Genomic DNA, 16,968 nt, shown 5'->3' with positions numbered 1-16,968 from the left:
TCATGTTCATACATTTTCTGCAGAAGACAGCAAACCCTTAGCAACTGGTAGCACCGGATGAAGCTGCATTATCTGTGCACTGGTAAGGGAACTTTCTGTGCTTCTCGGCAGCCTTTTAGACATAAGCATACAACAGGATAGTTGTATTGCATTACTTATTTTGTTGCTTTGTGTCTCAATTGTGAGTAGAGGGATTCTGCATTGTGCAGCAACTCACTGGGGATTTCAGCACTGTCAATCACCCTTGCAAATCACAACTGAAGATTTTTTTTTTATCCAGTTGAATTATAGCCAAGTCAAGCTGATTGCCCATCCTCGTAAATGATGCTTGGGGTTTTAACTGATGTCTTGCATGGACATGCTGCGGCTGGCATTGTCTTTGCTGTCTTGTCTTTCTTGGTGCATCTCCTCCCACTTGCACCTGTTTCTTTTAATCCCATGTAGCATCGGCTTCAGTTTTGGATTGACCTTCACCAGAGCCTGAGAATTATTTGGAAGAAAATAAAATAAATTATTCTTGTTAAGAATTCCAGCATGTAGAGAATTAGTGTGACTAATTTTAATGGGAAAAGTATTTGTCTATCCTCAATAATATGTCTCGGTTACTCTTATCTTTAAATTTGCAAGACAATTGGGTAGAATATTTCTAAAACATGAAATTCAAGTAGCTTTAATAATTTAGTCTATGTTTAATGTTGTGACATTCAACAAGCCCAGTCAGATGATCTAATTATGGTATAATGTCTCCTAGCTACAAAATAGACCAGTTTAATGCTCATTTGAATGCCTTATTCATGACAGGAAATAGTTTTACTAATTCAAGAATGTAACAAATGATTTTGGATATAAGAAAAACTCTAGCTGATAAAAAATAATTTATTACCGTGCTGTTCAATGTTGGAGTCCAGCTGGCATGCCTAATCACTCACTATGTGCTCTTATAGCTTGTGATGCAATCAGAAACCAGCTACAGCTTTGTAAATCTTTCCACAATATCAATTATTCTATCCATGAAATAATGATTAAAATGCAGTGCAAAGTATGTCTGCACTAAGTCAGGAAAAATAGACTACACCTTCCCCAAGTACCTATGGGCATATTGAACTTTTTAAGGAAGACCTGTGCTTTTTCAAGAAATACATGTAAAGGCACTGATCAAAAGGTGGCAGATACTTAAAGGGACCACTTTCTGGAAAATTCCTATGTGCATTATACTGACAGACCTGCCTGAGAACATGGAATTTGGCACCTGAAGAGGGGTCAAGGCCCATTTCAAACAGAGACACTTGAAAGATATGGAAAATGCAAAAAGCTGGACTTTAATCCCCTGTATTTGTGGAAACAATGGACTATTTCCTGCACATCTCATCAAAAATCCAAAGAACCCATCTCCTGTTGATTTATATCTCAGAATGTGTAAAAAAAAACGTCCTGAGATGAAAGCAAAACGGACTATGGATGCAAGACATGTCTATTTCCCCCTCCTGGGAATACACAGAGAAAATGCATTAAAAACTGGCTGAAGACCAGTGAGTGACAGAGACAGAAGCAAGAAGAACAAAGAAGCAAGAAGGAGCTCTCTCTCTCTCTTGCTAGAGGTAAGTTGTCTATTAGGCAGCAAGCAGAAAGAAACTTAGCATAGCCTCTTCAGTTAACCCTGCAGAAACAACCAAGTCATCCCTCCCTCTGGGGACAAGCCAACAAATGTCTCCAACAGACTGCAAAATCAACAAGGACAGCTCCAAAGTTCTACCGGAATCATCTAACCTGACGGCTGCAACGTACCACCATCTATGCCTCATGGGCAAGCCAAGGACTGATTTGCATATTCTTTTAAAACTTTTATTTGGACTCTTAATTTCTCATTTCTGACCTGTGGGGGTGTGTGTATCACATATTTATTATTTTTCCTCGGGTTTTAGTAACTAATAAACTTACTCTTTCTTTGACTCAATAAAGCCCAGTTAAATTGGCTCCTTATAAAAAGTAAATACATTTGGATTAGGATAAGGTATCCACTCAGAAAGAATTTTAAATAAAACTTTGCTGCAACCAACTGGAGAAGAGGAGAGCCAGTTTATTCCCCCTCACCTGATCGTAACAACAATAAATGGTCAATCCAACTTTAAACAGTAAAATCCCTCGAGCTAGCAATCTTATCAAACTAGCTGCATTATTCTTAAAGTTGTTCTGATATCAAAATTAGTGTTCTGGCAACAATGGAAAGTCTTGATGTTGACTTCAGTAAGCTAAAGATTGAAAGAAGTATCCCCAATGTCAATAAGTTTAAGTATTAGAGAAGAGCTTTGCTTAAAATATGAAGAGTATTCAGCAACTCAAATAAAGGCTGTCAGTAATGACCCCCTTTGGGACTGACTGCAACATGTCTCCCTCTCCAGATCATACAATATACATTCATCAAGCAAAATGTTTCCAGCTTTAAGATGCAGCCTTTGTTTTGCTGAAAAGCTGGAAGCAAGATTAAAAAGAGTGCAGTTGGCCACAGAGCTACCCAGTTTTCTAGGATGTTGAGCTTTTCCTAGAGGACGTGACCCACAGGAGGGATGTGTCTTCCGTGCTCTCCAGAAGCTCCCAAAAAAGTCACCTTGGAGTATGAGGAAGAAGTTGCTGCTAGTGTTAGTGACAGCTCAGCCACACCATGCATTTGTAGACAGTGCAGGAAAACCTTCAAAGAACTATCCAGGTCAATCAAGGAATGAGAACCCACCATCACTTTGTATTGATGCAGAATACTGACCATGTTTACACTTACAACTACCTGCCCCTCACACAATCTTAAAGGACTTACACGTTTTACCATGAATGCCCATGGGATCGCAGCTTTCACCTGAATGTATTCCTTCACTCAAAACCCTACATGCATTCAGCTCAAAGGAAACCTCTCACGTAAGGCAACTGAAACTAATCTTCAGTGAGCAAATCATCACAGCATGGGCTACATGCTGACCTTTGGATGTTACTGCACCTTGACTTAGTGACTGGAATTTCTCACTTCATTTACTATTCTTGCAAGAGAAAACTGCAATCCACCTCAGATCTGTTATCTCTGGAATCCTTGAAAGATCTATTCTGGTCCCCCTCCTTTTCCTCATTTACATGCCCTTGGCGAAATCACCTTCATATATTGTGTCAAACTTCACATTTGACAATGGTACTAAGCATTATGTCTTCCCCAAGCCAGCATTTCACAGCATCACTCATTCTCTCATTTTACAATCATTTATTTCCATTTGTGTTTGACCATGTAACACAAAATAAAGACAGCAGTAAATCAATTATTCATAGCTGTTGTGATCATTTGCAGGCCCCTTTAAAGTTTAACATATAGAGATCAAGCTATTGATGAGGCTCCTGCAAAAAGCAGGCAGAGGTCAAATTAACATTCCAATGCTGTAGCCTACTGACATCATTATAAAGGGCATGATGAGATCACACCCGGAGTACAGTTTGGCCTCCTTATCTAAGGATGTATGGCTTAGAAAGGATGCAGCAATGATTCACTAGATTAATTCCTGTGATAAGAGGGTTGTCGTATGAAGAGATATTGAGTAGAAAGAGCCTATATTCTCAAGTTTAGAAGAATAAGATGATCTCATCTAAACTTATAAAATCCTTACAGGACTTCATAGCATAGATAATAAGACGTTTCTTCTGGCTAGAAAGCCCAGAACGAGGCGGCCTAGTCTCAGTGTTTTGAGAGATTCAAGCACACGGACTGCATGAAGTTAATAAAGTTATATTAGTTGCTCCACTGGTTATTTCACTGGCACTGAATCTTTATAAACATTAATGGAAAAGCTTAACTCCAAGAAACGAACTATTTACAGAGGACATTTGTGACCAACACTCCAGATCTGCCAGGATACTGCTGAGAGTTTAACTCCTGATCTCTAATCTGCTGGGAAGCAGAGTTCAGTTGGTTGAGTTCCTATTGTATATTTCCCATGACCCCATGAACCAGATTACTTGTCCCCCAGAAACGAAGGAAATCTTCCTTTCCTCGTGGCTTCTCGAACTTGGGTATTGACCAAGTGGTCCGCCCAGGTCTCCAGCATCTGCATGCCTGCTCCACTTCCTGGTTCTCTCACCACTGTCAGAGGCTTCAGGTTGCCCTATATGTGACCTTGGCTCCTCCATGCTGCAGCTCACAAGTCCCAGCCTTCTGCTTCTGCTCCTTGCTATGACTGTTGCACTCTCTCTCTTTCACTCTTTCTCCTGGTGGCTTCTGCTCCATGCCTTCTTCAGCCCACACTCCGAGCTTCAGGCTCTGCCCCTTCTTCAGCTCACGCTCTGGTCTCCAGGTTCCGTCCATAGTCTGCCGAGGACATCACTTTGTGTCCAGAGGGGAGTCCACAAGGTCAACAGAGTCCCCCGCCCGGCATCTTCCCAGATTAACATCCTCTGCTGGTGGGGACCCACGGCCCACAGAGAAGGCCCCTCAGTGGCAGGGCCCCGCATCCAGCTCTGAACTGAATTTGGAAAATGGGATGCCTAGGTCCCATTCACCTCCATCACTATATCAGGATAAGGGGTTAGCCATTTAGGACTGAGATGAGGAGAAATTCCTTCACTCAGAGGGCTGTGAATCTTTAGAATTCTCTACATCAGAGAACACTCTACCTCAGTCGTTGAGTATATTCAAAACTGAGATCAATCGATTCTTTGACACTAGGGAACAGGGATAGGCTGGGAAAGGTGAGTTGAGGTAGAAGATAAGCCATGGTCTTATTGAGTGGCAGAACAGACTCAAGGAGCTGTATGACCTACTATTTTACTTATGTCATCGGCATTGTAACTCAAATTTAACTGGAAGTGAGAAGGAGGCCCAAGCTGTGAACTGGCAGCTATCTGGCAGCTGATCTGAGGTGGGAGCTGCCAATTCAGGAAGTTTAGTGCTAATGATCTGCTCTTTTAGCACTTCTTATGGGCCAGCAGGAGCAGGAATGCTTCCTAGGCCTCATATGGAAACCTTCGGGCTCCCCCAGCCCCAATCTCTGACTACAAACTCCCCTTAGCTGGTCCCGACCACAATCCACCATTCTATCCCCTCTAGTCCCAAATCTAAACTTATTTTTTAGCTTAAAAAAATTATAATGCAGTTGACAGTTAACTGTCAGTCAACCATAGGTACGTTACTGACCAGATGTCAATTAGATACTGTGTAGCTGGGATTTGACTGGAAGGCAGACACCCTCAGCCTGAGGTGAGCTATTGCAGTTAAACACAATGAGTTTACAACTGAATGAGCTGGAAACACAGTGAGGAGGACTGCTAAAATGGAAATTCGGTGAGTGTAATATGCTAAGTTAATTAATCAAAAGAGAGGGAGAAGGGTGAAGTTCAAGATACTTGATTGAAAAGGGTTATTCATTGTCTTTTTTTCTATTTCTTAAGGCCTTTTCATTATAACTCAAAACAAGTTTAATATTTTGAGGTTGCATGACGATGGAATATTTTACGTTTTGTAGAGGTTGTGAGATTTTGTCTTCCAGGCTCAGGGGGTTTCAACGGCAACAACTAAAAGTTGGTCAATATGCTGAAGTTGGAAGAGGTCTATTTTAGTGAGTGACTGGCTCATACACAAAATATTAAGGAGGGAAATGATTTTATGGACCAGGCATTAGAGAATGTCATGCTGGTGGTAGAAGGAGGAGAAGCGGTTCTGGTAAATAAAGTAGGAGGGTGAGTTTGATAGAAAGGGTGGCCAGGGTTGGGTGATGAGACAGGAGCAGTCATTCCTGTTGCTCTTCAACAGTTTCCCTCCTCTGGAATGAGATGATGTGGACAGTCAAGAGTTGGCTACAGCAGGTGAGGATGCACCATGCACTGAAGCAATCCAGCAGCCTGTTATAGGAGGAGGCATGGTCACCTACTGACTAGCATATTCATTCACTGATCAGTGCAGTCATTCATTAATGATATAGTCATTCACTGGCTGGTATGGTCATTTATTGATCTGTGTAGAATACAGACCAGTCCTAGGCTCAGACCCCACTTTGTAAGTTCATTCTTTAGGCACTAAAATCGGCTTCAGTGTCCTTAAGGTTAGGGAGGAGAACCATCAACTAGGGCTCCCACTCCTAATGACTATCAGTGACTCCTGCTGTAAATTGTGTGTGGAGATGAAAAGGGTGGGAATTAACTTGTATGGACTTCACAATTTGAAGTGGGAACCTTCTAGCTTGTAAAGTTTAGCTCCACACAAGATAGTGTAACTCTTAATTGTGGCATCAACAGAATGCGGAAATGAGGGATTGAAAAGTTGATGGTTGTGCAATGAAGAGTAATGATTGGTCAAGCCATATCCTTTACACAGGGACAAAGCTGAGCTCAGGGAAGTGGGCATTCACAATGGAGCCTATGATATGGTACTCAGCAAGTTGGTGACCACCATCCTGAATTCCTATATAGCAATGATTATATGCTGGAAAGCTGAATAATATCATAGCTTTACCAAGGTGGGACTGGACAATCTCTAGCTTGTTGTGTCTCTGAGGCAGGGGTGGTACAGATTCTGCTTGCCTGGGGAAAAGGAATCTTCACCAAACCCTGGAAATCATTAAAAAAAATAAAATGGCCCTTTAACAGAAACACAATGCGTTAAGAGAAAGGAACACAATGTGATTACTGAATAAGATTGATATCAACCTCTACATGCAAGGAGGAGACCTCAATTCCCTGTACCAAGGGTAACAGCAGGCTTCATCTTTCAGTGGCTCACTGTGTAGCTATTGGTCATTTGTGTCTCTCCCTGTTTGTTTCTTTCTCTGTGCCTCTCCTATTCTGTGTCTCTCCCAGTCTCTTTCTCCCCTTCTGTTTTCTCTCTCTCTTGCTCTAATAAACTGCACTTGGACATACCCTAAGTGTTTGGCATCACTTCAAGGTATGACTATGGTAGTTCAGTCCTAAAACCTTGGGTTTCCATCACCTAATCATCCTTTCTATAGTTCTGCCCATCCACTGCCTCAATTTGGGGGTTATGAAAGTAAGCAGTAACATCAGAGAGGGATTTGTATATAAAGGGTTGCACACCTTGGGCTTAATTTTGTCAGGGTGGCAGTGGCCCCAGTAGTGGGTCAGAAAGTCAGAGGCAAACCTGCCTTTACCATTTCAGGGAGCCCCGACCTGGTACTGTGGCAAACAGGCAGCCAGTGAGTTGCATGAGGGCTCTTTGGCAACTCTTCAGTCTCCCCAGCGCCATTGGCAGCTGTTGAGATTGCACCCAGCTGGGGGAAGCAACATGGATGCTGCCCATAGAACAAGGTAAATGGGGCTGAAGTCGCCATGGTTAGTCTGCTAGGTGTCGGAAAGGGGGCTGGAGGGCGGTGGTTGGTAAGGGTGGGGGTGGGAATGTTTCAAAGGGGATGATGGCCCTTGCAGCTGGGATGCCCTCAGAGTGCCCGATTAGGAGGCTCCCACTTCCCCTTCCAAGCCTGCAGGACAGCCACCTTTACTGGACGGTCCCTGAAGCAGATCCTTACCGTACATTGCGGCATATAAGTCAACCCAAGATAGAAGATGACTCAATTTTTCTGGCCCCAAAAATCTTGGTTTTGCATATTCCCGCTGTATGAGACAACTCCCCTGTCTAGCCATGACATGCTATACCCGCATTAGTAGTGAACGGAGTGAACGTTAACTTTTCGTCCCACAAATGCATGTTTTACTTGCCTTATAACTGAGCACAAGGGTTTGGGCAGGTGATATGGGCTGTGTTGTGAAGATGTGTGGCAGTTTAAGACACACCCATACAGAGCAGACATCACGTAGCGAACAACGAACATGAGTCTTCCAAAAAAATAAATGAAGTGTGAAACTGGTTTCAGGCTAAAAGACATAGCATTTGTTAACCTTACAAATAACTGTGCTGCAGCGAGGGAATTCAGTGAAAATCTGGTGTGAGAACGGAAGAATATCCACCTTGAAGAAAATGCCCAAGACCAAATGCCCCATGAGAACAGGGACCAGCCACTGGCCTGATCTTGAGAAGCATGTAGCAGAATGGGTCCTTGAAAATCATCAGAATGGTTTCATCAGGCAGAATCATCCCAGACTTGCACAAAGTGTAGTAGTGGGCGGGAAAAAAGTTGTTTTACCCACCTGCCGCATTGGCAGGTTTTGGTGCCGTATCATCCCATTCCCGCCTTATTAATTATGCAGCCACAGGAAACACGCCATCTTGCTGCTTCCTCATGCGGGGCACCATATTTAAACTGCAGCCACGCACACACTTCTCAATGCTTGCAGCCCGAGACTGCTCCGGTGAAGACATGGCCCCAAAAGCCAAGAAGAGTGCAGCCCCCCGATTCAGTGACACATCCCTGGGACACCCCTGGATGCAGTGGAGGCCCACCGCGATGTTTTGTACTCCCTGCTTTAGCCGCAGGAGGCCCATCAGTCTCACCACTCTGGCTTGGGAAGTGGTGGCAGAGGTGGTCAGTGCCAATGCTGCACACACGAGGTCGGCCATCCAGTGCCGAAAGATGATCTCATTTGTGCCGCCAGGGTAAGGCAGCCATCTCATCACTCTAAATTCACACACTCACAAGCCCATCACACATTCACTGACATCTCATTGCCAGCTCAAGGGACAACACCACTCACTCTCTCACACATCCATCTCACATCTCCATCTGGCCACATCTCCTCTGGAGACTGCCTCCTCAGCCTCACCATCTTGAGGCCACTTGCGCAGGTCAACATGTGCCCCCACACACACCCTGGGATATCCTCCTTCCCCAGTACAGCCCTCACCCTGCAGCTTCTTCCCTTACCTGAGGTCACTTCTCCCTCTTCCCCAAACAAGCCCTAGCCCTGTAGCCATTGAAAAGCCACCCCTGCTTTACAGCTGGTCTGGTAGGTAGAGACCTGCCCATGAGCCTCCCCTAAAAGTGATGTAATGCTGCCTGCGAAGCCTGGCACTGATGACCATGAGTGCTGCCTGAAACAAGGTAGGCAAACAAATTTCGAAAATCCAAGCGAAGTGCAGCCAGCCAGGTGCACGTCACTTATGTACAGTTGTGAAACATGTCAGCGTACAATCACGCTGATGTGCCCCAACGTGGGAGATGATTTCAGTGATCAGGGCTTATAATGAGGCACTAAAGTGTTGAAATTTGGTTCCCGATGTTTGGCGGTGGGAAACGCGACCCCACATTGACAGGTGGAGCAGACGATTGCAACCAATTTTTGGCTGCCTCGCCATATTGTCGTTCTTCCCCCCCCCCAAAAACCCCCTCGCCTGCCATGACACCCAACGCCAAAGGGGCCGGAAAATTCTGGGCATCGTCACCAGAAATGCAATACGCACTTAAGTGAGCCAAATCAAACCCTGAGTCCAGCAAAGATTTCAGAGTAACAGCTAGTTGGTGTAGCCACTTTATGGAATAAAAATGTCCAGTATTGTGGCAGAAGATCAAGATTGTTAAGAGGTTGCCAAAATTACCAGTGTGTCCAGCTTTCAATTGTCAGACAGTGGCAAAAAAATGAGTACCCAGTATGTCACATCAGCAACATGGATGAAACACCCATGAATTTCAATATGCCTGGCAGCTGAACTGGGGAGCGGAAAGATTCAAAAACCGTTCCATTGTAAACCACAGGACATGAGAAGACAAGGTGCACGGTGGTACTAGCCTGCATAGCCCATGGATCAAAATTAAATCCTATAGTAATTTTCAAACGTAAAACCATGCCAAAAATCAAGTTCCCTGCAGGTGTTTTTGTGCCAGTTCATGACAGCAGTTGGATGGATGAGGATAGAGTGAATTTGTGGATCGACAATGTGTGGAATAGGCATCTCCATGGTCTAGGCAAAGAACGCAACTTTATTGGTGTCAGACATGTTCAGATCTCCAATGAGATCAAGAGGTGCTTGCAAAGAAATAACATCCACATTGCAGTTATAGCGTCTGTAGTTCAACCTTTGGATGTGTGCCTCAACAAGCCATTCAAGGATCATGTTTGCATCGAATGGAAAAGTGGATAGTTAATGGAGAAAAACACTGTCACAAAGAGTGGAACTATGCGTGCTGCCCCGCCTGATGTGTGGTTTTGTCATCAAATCGTTGGATGCTATTTGTACACAAACTGTCACCGATCATTCAAAAATGTCCAATTCAAAGAATTGAGGAAGATGATTTGTTGTGGAGGGATAATTCTGAAACTGAAAGCGCCAAATCTGATCTAGAGTGGGTCATCCTCTACCTTCCCTGCTGCTGATGAAATTCCATGGCTTTGGGAAGGCAACGGATATTTCATCCCTCCCTTCCCTCACCACCTTACAGCTCCCTTGCCTCCCAGTCCACTCCTGGGGGCCCCGTTAAATTCTACCCCTTGTATAGCTAATATTTAGATGAAGAATACAATGACAACTTATATTTATATAGCACCTTTAGCATAAAACCACCCCATGCATTTCACCAGCTGCCGTGGTGGGATTTAAACCCATCTTCCCAGAACGTTAGACATTGCCACTAGGTCACCGTCTCGGCAAAAATGTGCAGAAATTTGTTGACTGGCTGGTTAAATTTTAATGTTGGAATAATGTGGGGAAGCAAACACTTTCTCTTAACACTAAAACCATCCAAATGTAAATTTTAAAAAGCTTCCAAGCAGTTATATTGCAGTCAGTGAAAAGCCCATTAAGTATGTCTGCTTTGACTTTAATGAACTGACACTTCTGATGGCCAACTTGATGCTAAAGCTATACCAGAACTTTTACACTGAATTGTATCTGAAACCTCTTGGCACCAATGTAAAATTGGTTGCATAATGGTATCCATTAATGTTAATTTATAAGGGACAGTTATATGCTGTATCTCTGAAATGTGAGCAGCCAACACTCTGTCTGAACTACAGTATTGTTGGAAGGAGATGAGCTGGAGCAGGCGCACTGTTGTCAGTTGAAGGTCCCCTCAATACAGCAGCCCATGGTGCAGAATGGTTGATTATACAATCAAAATTTACAACATGAAAGTTTGATAGTATTTCCTTTTAAATAGCAGATCAGATCATGAGCGGTGACTTTATTCTCTTCAGATGTTTTAAAAATTATCATGAGAGAACTTTGCATGCGTTGCTTCTGATTTATAATATCACTCCAGAGTACAGTAAGCGAGTGGATGAATACCTTGTTGATTTCATCAGAGTAATTTAATTACACATTTTCTTGGCAGTATTTCCTTCTCTTTGACAGTGTTACAGGTCTCATGTTTCCTTACTGCCATTACTTGGAACTATTGAGCCAATTTTGCTCAACATTTCTTATTGAAAATCCCATCTGTTTCTCTTATATATTTCCCCGTATTGTTCAACAGTAGCTGCACTGTCTACTTCAATAGATTTGCTAGAGAGAAATTTTCTGTTTTCCAAGTAATTGGTTTCAGTTTGCAATACAAGTTGTTATATAAATGTCATTGATTGCAGAGATTAGTAACATTTTCTTTGGATCCCTTAATGGTGTGATTTCTCTGATGGGCCTTTTCTGACTTCATTCAAACCTGGTTTTCAGTTTTTGCTTAATTTAAATCATTTTGTAGAGCAAGACTCTTAACCTTCCTCTTGTCTTCCACTAAAATTGTGCTATAATATTTTCTCTGTATAGAATTAAAAAACCAATTAAATCCCTGGCTCTTTTATTGTAATTAACTTAATTTAATACTTCTTTATAGAGCTACAGGGAAATTATTTCATGCAACACACACTCCTTCCAGCATGGCAGTTTAGACAGCTAGGGCAATAAATTGGCTCACCCTGGTTCTCAGGCGAGGAGATCACAATCATAGCCTGCCCATGCCAATTCATTACATTTAGTGCTTCTAACTCATCTGTGTGTTGCAACATAGGGCTGATCAGATTCCACGTTGTTTCTTTCATTATACTGCCAGCTGCCTCTGTACTCAGCAGAGGGCCAAACAGCATTGTGCTGAAATCATTTGGTGCAGCCGACCTTCTCTTAAAGGCAGACTCCCTATTAAAGGAAAGCTTCACTCATGAATTGAAGGCTGCTGGTAAATGACCTTACGGATGTAATCTATATGGACCAGGGGTTTTACCCTCCTCAAGTTTGGTTATTTGATTTAAAATTTCAACTCTTTTTATTTTAAATGTAGTTTTCTCATTTCTAATTGCACCATCCGATGTCATGTCCACCTGTCCTGTTTCAATGGTAAACACTCAAGCAAAGTAATTATTTAATATTTCTGCCATATCTCTATCGTTGCCTGTTATATTATCCTGTTCATCCTTACGTGCACCCATTCCCATAATTTTATTTATGTATTTGTAAAATATTTGACTGTTTTGTTTTATGCTCTTTGATAGTTTGATTTGAAGGTTCCTCTCTGCCCTCCTAACTGCTTTTTTGACTTCTCTTCCAGTCTATTTGTATATTTGCTTGTCATGCTGTCCCCGGCTGTCCTTAGTGTATGTCTCAATGCTTATCCTCATTTTTTCTTCCTTATGCCTTTATTCATCCACAGTGACTCATTAGTGTTTACCACCTTCTTGTTTTTTTTAGCAGAATATATTTACCTGGACTCTGTTGAACACTGTTTTTAATGTTTCCCATTGTTGTTCTACACCATTTTTTTGTTGTCCATTATATTTTCTCAGCCCCATAAAAATCAGCTTTTGTCCAATCTCTTACCCTGACCTTCATCATACTTATGTCCTTCTCAATTATTATTAATTATTAGCTTAAAGCATATAATATTATCATTCTATTTTCAAGATGCTCCCCTACTTTTGCTTCTTTTATCTGCTCTAGCTCATTTTCCATTATTAGATCCAGTATTTGGTTAGAAAGGAGTCTTGTACACATTATACAGACTTTATTCCCTCATTCCCTTTACTTGCCTTTTCCAGCAAGTTAATATCAAGGTAGTTTAAATCAACTATGATTATTGTTCTATGTTTTTTTTATCCATTTCCCTATTTGTTTGTATATTTCTTCCTTCACCCCCCTTTCATTATTAGTTGATCTGTAAACAACCACACTTACCCGTATTAATGCGATTAATCCTTTATTATCTTTTATCTCAATCTATATGGAATCTATTTCTGTCCTGCTGATGTCCATGTCACTATTTTGCACTGCTGTAATGTTTTCCCTAATTATAGTTATAATGCCAATATGGGGATCAGGTACACCTCATACTGCCCTGACTGTATTCAGAAACTGGCAAAAACCATCTCCAAGAACTTAGCATGGTTCTTCCACCAACTCTGCCAAAGCAAGCAAAAGTCAAAAGCATCTCACCTGCAATTTGTTGAGGGCCCCTTTGAATAGCCTTGGTTCAGGGCCTATCTTGCAGTGGAACATCTGATTTTTGGTGAGTGATGTACAAATTCATGGTCTGGACCTGCATGTTCCAAATTAGGTATCCTGGTATCACATCAGCCAGTTGGGCCATATGAAGTCAGGGTAGCGATGCATCTGAGGGGTCTGGCACATGCTGGGGATGCCGAGCCAGTGCCATTTTGAAGAGGTTGCACCGAAAGTGTCTAGCGGCATTGCGTGGCCCAGAAAAGTGTGCAAGACTCCTGTTGTGCTGCTGGAGGCTGCGCTACGTAGATGAATTTCACACACTGATGTCCTGTTTGGTCCTTTATCCTGATAGTTACATTTTTTGAACACTTCTTCCCATTCTTACAGAAACAAATAAGAATACATCTTTATAAGTGCCCCTGTATGAATTCCAGCCCCAAGATTATTTTAAATATATTGTATTCAATTTACAAAAACTGAATTTGAATTTGAGTGATTGGTAAGCTAAGGAATGCAATTTCTGCTGTTATCATTAGGATTGCTCGCAAGTTTGGATTCTCCTGGGAACTTACTGTTATTTATATTGTTCAAATTGATATTATTTTTTGTCGACAGTCACTATATACATAAAAAGTCAGCATTGATAAGGAATAAGGAATACTATTGTTGCCTTTTCATTCTGCTAAAGTATGCATACTTATTAGATTTATTTTGAGAAACCCAGGCAAATGACCAAGGTCTGACATATAGGACACCACCAAGGTTGAAAATAAGATTAGATTGTTAAATTATAGAGGTTAGGTGATAGCAAGATTGCAATTTAAATGTCTTTTTACTGTAGATATATAGGAGGGGTGCAGTGCACTGTTGTGGAAATTTAAATCACTGATCTCCCAGCTGCTGCAGTCAGTGCTTGGGGAAATCCCAGTCATTCCGGGAAGGCTGGAAACCCTATTCTCGTCAGTATATACAATATATGTATAGGAAGGAATATAATATAATCGAGAAGAATATAGAAAGAAAATAATTAGGGAAGAAACACATTTAATAAAGGGGTTTTCATTTGCCAATGCTAGTAAAGCATTGAATGTGTGCCTGGTTGCTTCTAAGCTCTTGTTGAACGGAGTTGCAAGCTAATAGCTAAACAGCAGAGCTGAAGGCTTGAAAAAGGCTGAGGAACCCTCCCCTGAGTCATTCTGCCATAGTTAACCACGGCCTTGTTATTTTGAGTGAGTTTTCACTTAGAGAGCATGCTCTGCTGATTCCCTTTCCACCTCATCTCATTAAAGCCCTTTTTAAAAAATATCTAAACTGCCCTTATAAATAAATCATGACTATTACCTTGCGTGACACAAATATTTCAAACTTTTTCCTGAAAACTTTTTACTATTCACCTTAAAGCAATAAAGACATTTGTGGGGAATAGTTCAACAGTCAGGGAGACAATTGCTGAACTGGCCATTAACTGTTAACTAAACATGGTACTTTGCAATAGCCACTTCCAAAATGAAATTTTAGTATCCAGATCAGATAAAAAATCAATTCTAATATCACACACAGCTCCCAAAAAGGATTACAACACACATTAAGAAAAGAACAATTCATTGATTATTACAGTAACAATGGCAAAGATTACTCTGCCTTGTCCATTATAGTCAAGTTTGTTTTGCCTCACTTCTCATTCAATAATTAACCTTGTGGATGCTCAAGCTTCTAATTATTCATCTATTTGGAGATGAACATTTAGAATTTCTAATGACCAGAGAATAAATTCTTGCTCATCTTTCTGGATCTTTAGTACTGTATTTAGTAAGGTCAGGGTAGCCACTATCCTGCAGGATGTCTTTGATGTGCCCTATTTCAGCATTAAGCTCGCATGGTGAGCAACCTTGATGCTGAAATAGGTCTGAAGTGAATACCACTGCACAATGGTGTCCTATAGGAGTAGGGGGCACTACCAGGAGCAGACCAACTCTACATCCCCAGCAATGTGGCATTCCACTGGCATCGCAATGAGACCGGCGCGGCGCTGTGGTAGGTAGGTTATGAATGTTGCACTCACCTCCAAGTCACGAGTGAAATGAGGTCTGACCGCTGCATGCCACTCTTTTTCAATGGTGATTCAGACTGGCGTGATTTCTCGCTGGTGTGATTTCCTGCTGGATTGCCCACAGGATTGGAAATCGCCACATAATTCCAACGAGAAGCATATTTAATGAGCATTCGCGAGGTGGTAATGAATGCAAATGGGGTTCCTGACACGAGTCAGCAGGATACCCAACCTGCCATTAACCCGTCATCAGGAGAATTGCGAACTGCTTTCACACCAGCGGAAGTCCGATTATTTTGGCTCCCACTAGATTCTCCACTCCCACCTGCCACGAAACCTGTTGCGGGCAGGATGGGAAAATTCTGCCCATAATCTTTAAAGTGTTCAGGTCTTTTAATGGTTCATGTGAAGGTTATTGTTGGTTATTTGTCTGGAGACGTTGTTGCTCCAGGGAATGTCGTTGCCGTGGCAAGTGTTGCTGCTGATCCATTGCATTTGTTGACCTCTGGGATTGATGGTCATTCTGTTCCTTGTACAGGTGGTGAAATCAACTCTTCTTCATCAGCTGTCTGCTGTAAAGGAGCAGCTTCTCTGGTTTCACATCTGTATCTGCAGTTGTGATGATATGTCTGGTGAGTCAGTTTCATTGTGTACAACTTGGCAGCTTTATCAAAGTGAAATTTGGCTTTGCGTCATTTCACTTTGATTTTGTGACTCACTTTTGGTACTACTCCTGGCTTCAGTAGTTTTTTAGCTGTTGTAGAGCAGTTTGGGTGCAGTGTGACATCAGTCGTTGGACTGGGCTACTTTCCATGCCTTCAGTAGGTGTGTTTCTCCACAATAAGATTATCTTGCATACATCTGTGTTGATCTACTTGATTTTTTGATCCTTTTGGCAATTTTCACTGTTGTCTCAGCCTTTCCATTTGACTGGATTTAGTGTGGTGATGATGAAGTGCTGAGTTTCCTGATCATTCATGAAGTGCCTGAATTCTTCACTCGTGAACTGAGGGCCATTGTCGTTCATTACAATGTCAGGAATGTCATAATGAATGAAGTGTGCTTTCAGGTGTTCTATGAATTCACTGGCATTGAATTCATTGACATCAGTCTGTCTAACTTCCAGTAGACTGAATAGTAGTCGACAGTGACAAGATAGTTCCAGTGAGAGTGAGGTCTATTCCAAGCTTCATCCATGGCCTGTCTGGGATTTCATGAGTCATGAGCTGCTCTTACTTAGCTTGATGTTTTTTGGCATCATAGACATACAAGTTTAAATTTGGGAGTTTCACCCTTTTTCTTGGTGGAAGCGTATTTGTTTTGAATCCTCTCTCCTCCATGAATGTCACCCACTGCTCTGACACTGATTTACCTTCAAGGATCACAGAATCATAGAAGAATCACACTGAGCCATATGAAGAAATATTAGGCCAGATGACCAAAAATTCGATCAAAGAGGTAGGTTTTAAGGAGTTCCTTAAAGAAGAAAAGTGAGGTAGACAGATGGAGAGGTGCAGGGAAGGTATTCCAGAGCTTGGAGCCTAGATAACTGAAGGCACAGTTACAAATGTTGCATCAATTATATGAGAGATACTCATGAGGCCAGCATCAGATGAACACAGATGCC

General features: G+C 42.0%; 1 protein-coding gene across 1 annotated transcript in view; it reads right to left on the bottom strand.

Moving 5' to 3' along the window:
- Window positions 1–331: 331 nt before the first annotated feature.
- pde11a (phosphodiesterase 11a) overlaps window positions 332–16,968 on the bottom strand; it is a 400,690-nt gene continuing 384,053 nt past the window's right edge. Inside the window, exon 20 of the mRNA XM_078552024.1 lies at window positions 332–480. Coding sequence (XP_078408150.1) covers window positions 337–480 — 144 coding nt within the window. The 3' untranslated portion in view covers window positions 332–336. The remainder of the gene's footprint in view (window positions 481–16,968) is intronic.

The sequence above is a fragment of the Cetorhinus maximus genome, chromosome 11 (assembly GCF_964194155.1).
Source record: "Cetorhinus maximus chromosome 11, sCetMax3.hap1.1, whole genome shotgun sequence".
NCBI lineage: Eukaryota > Metazoa > Chordata > Chondrichthyes > Lamniformes > Cetorhinidae > Cetorhinus > Cetorhinus maximus.
Note: the sequence above shows the minus strand (reverse complement) of the source record. Positions and strands in the feature narration are given on the sequence as shown.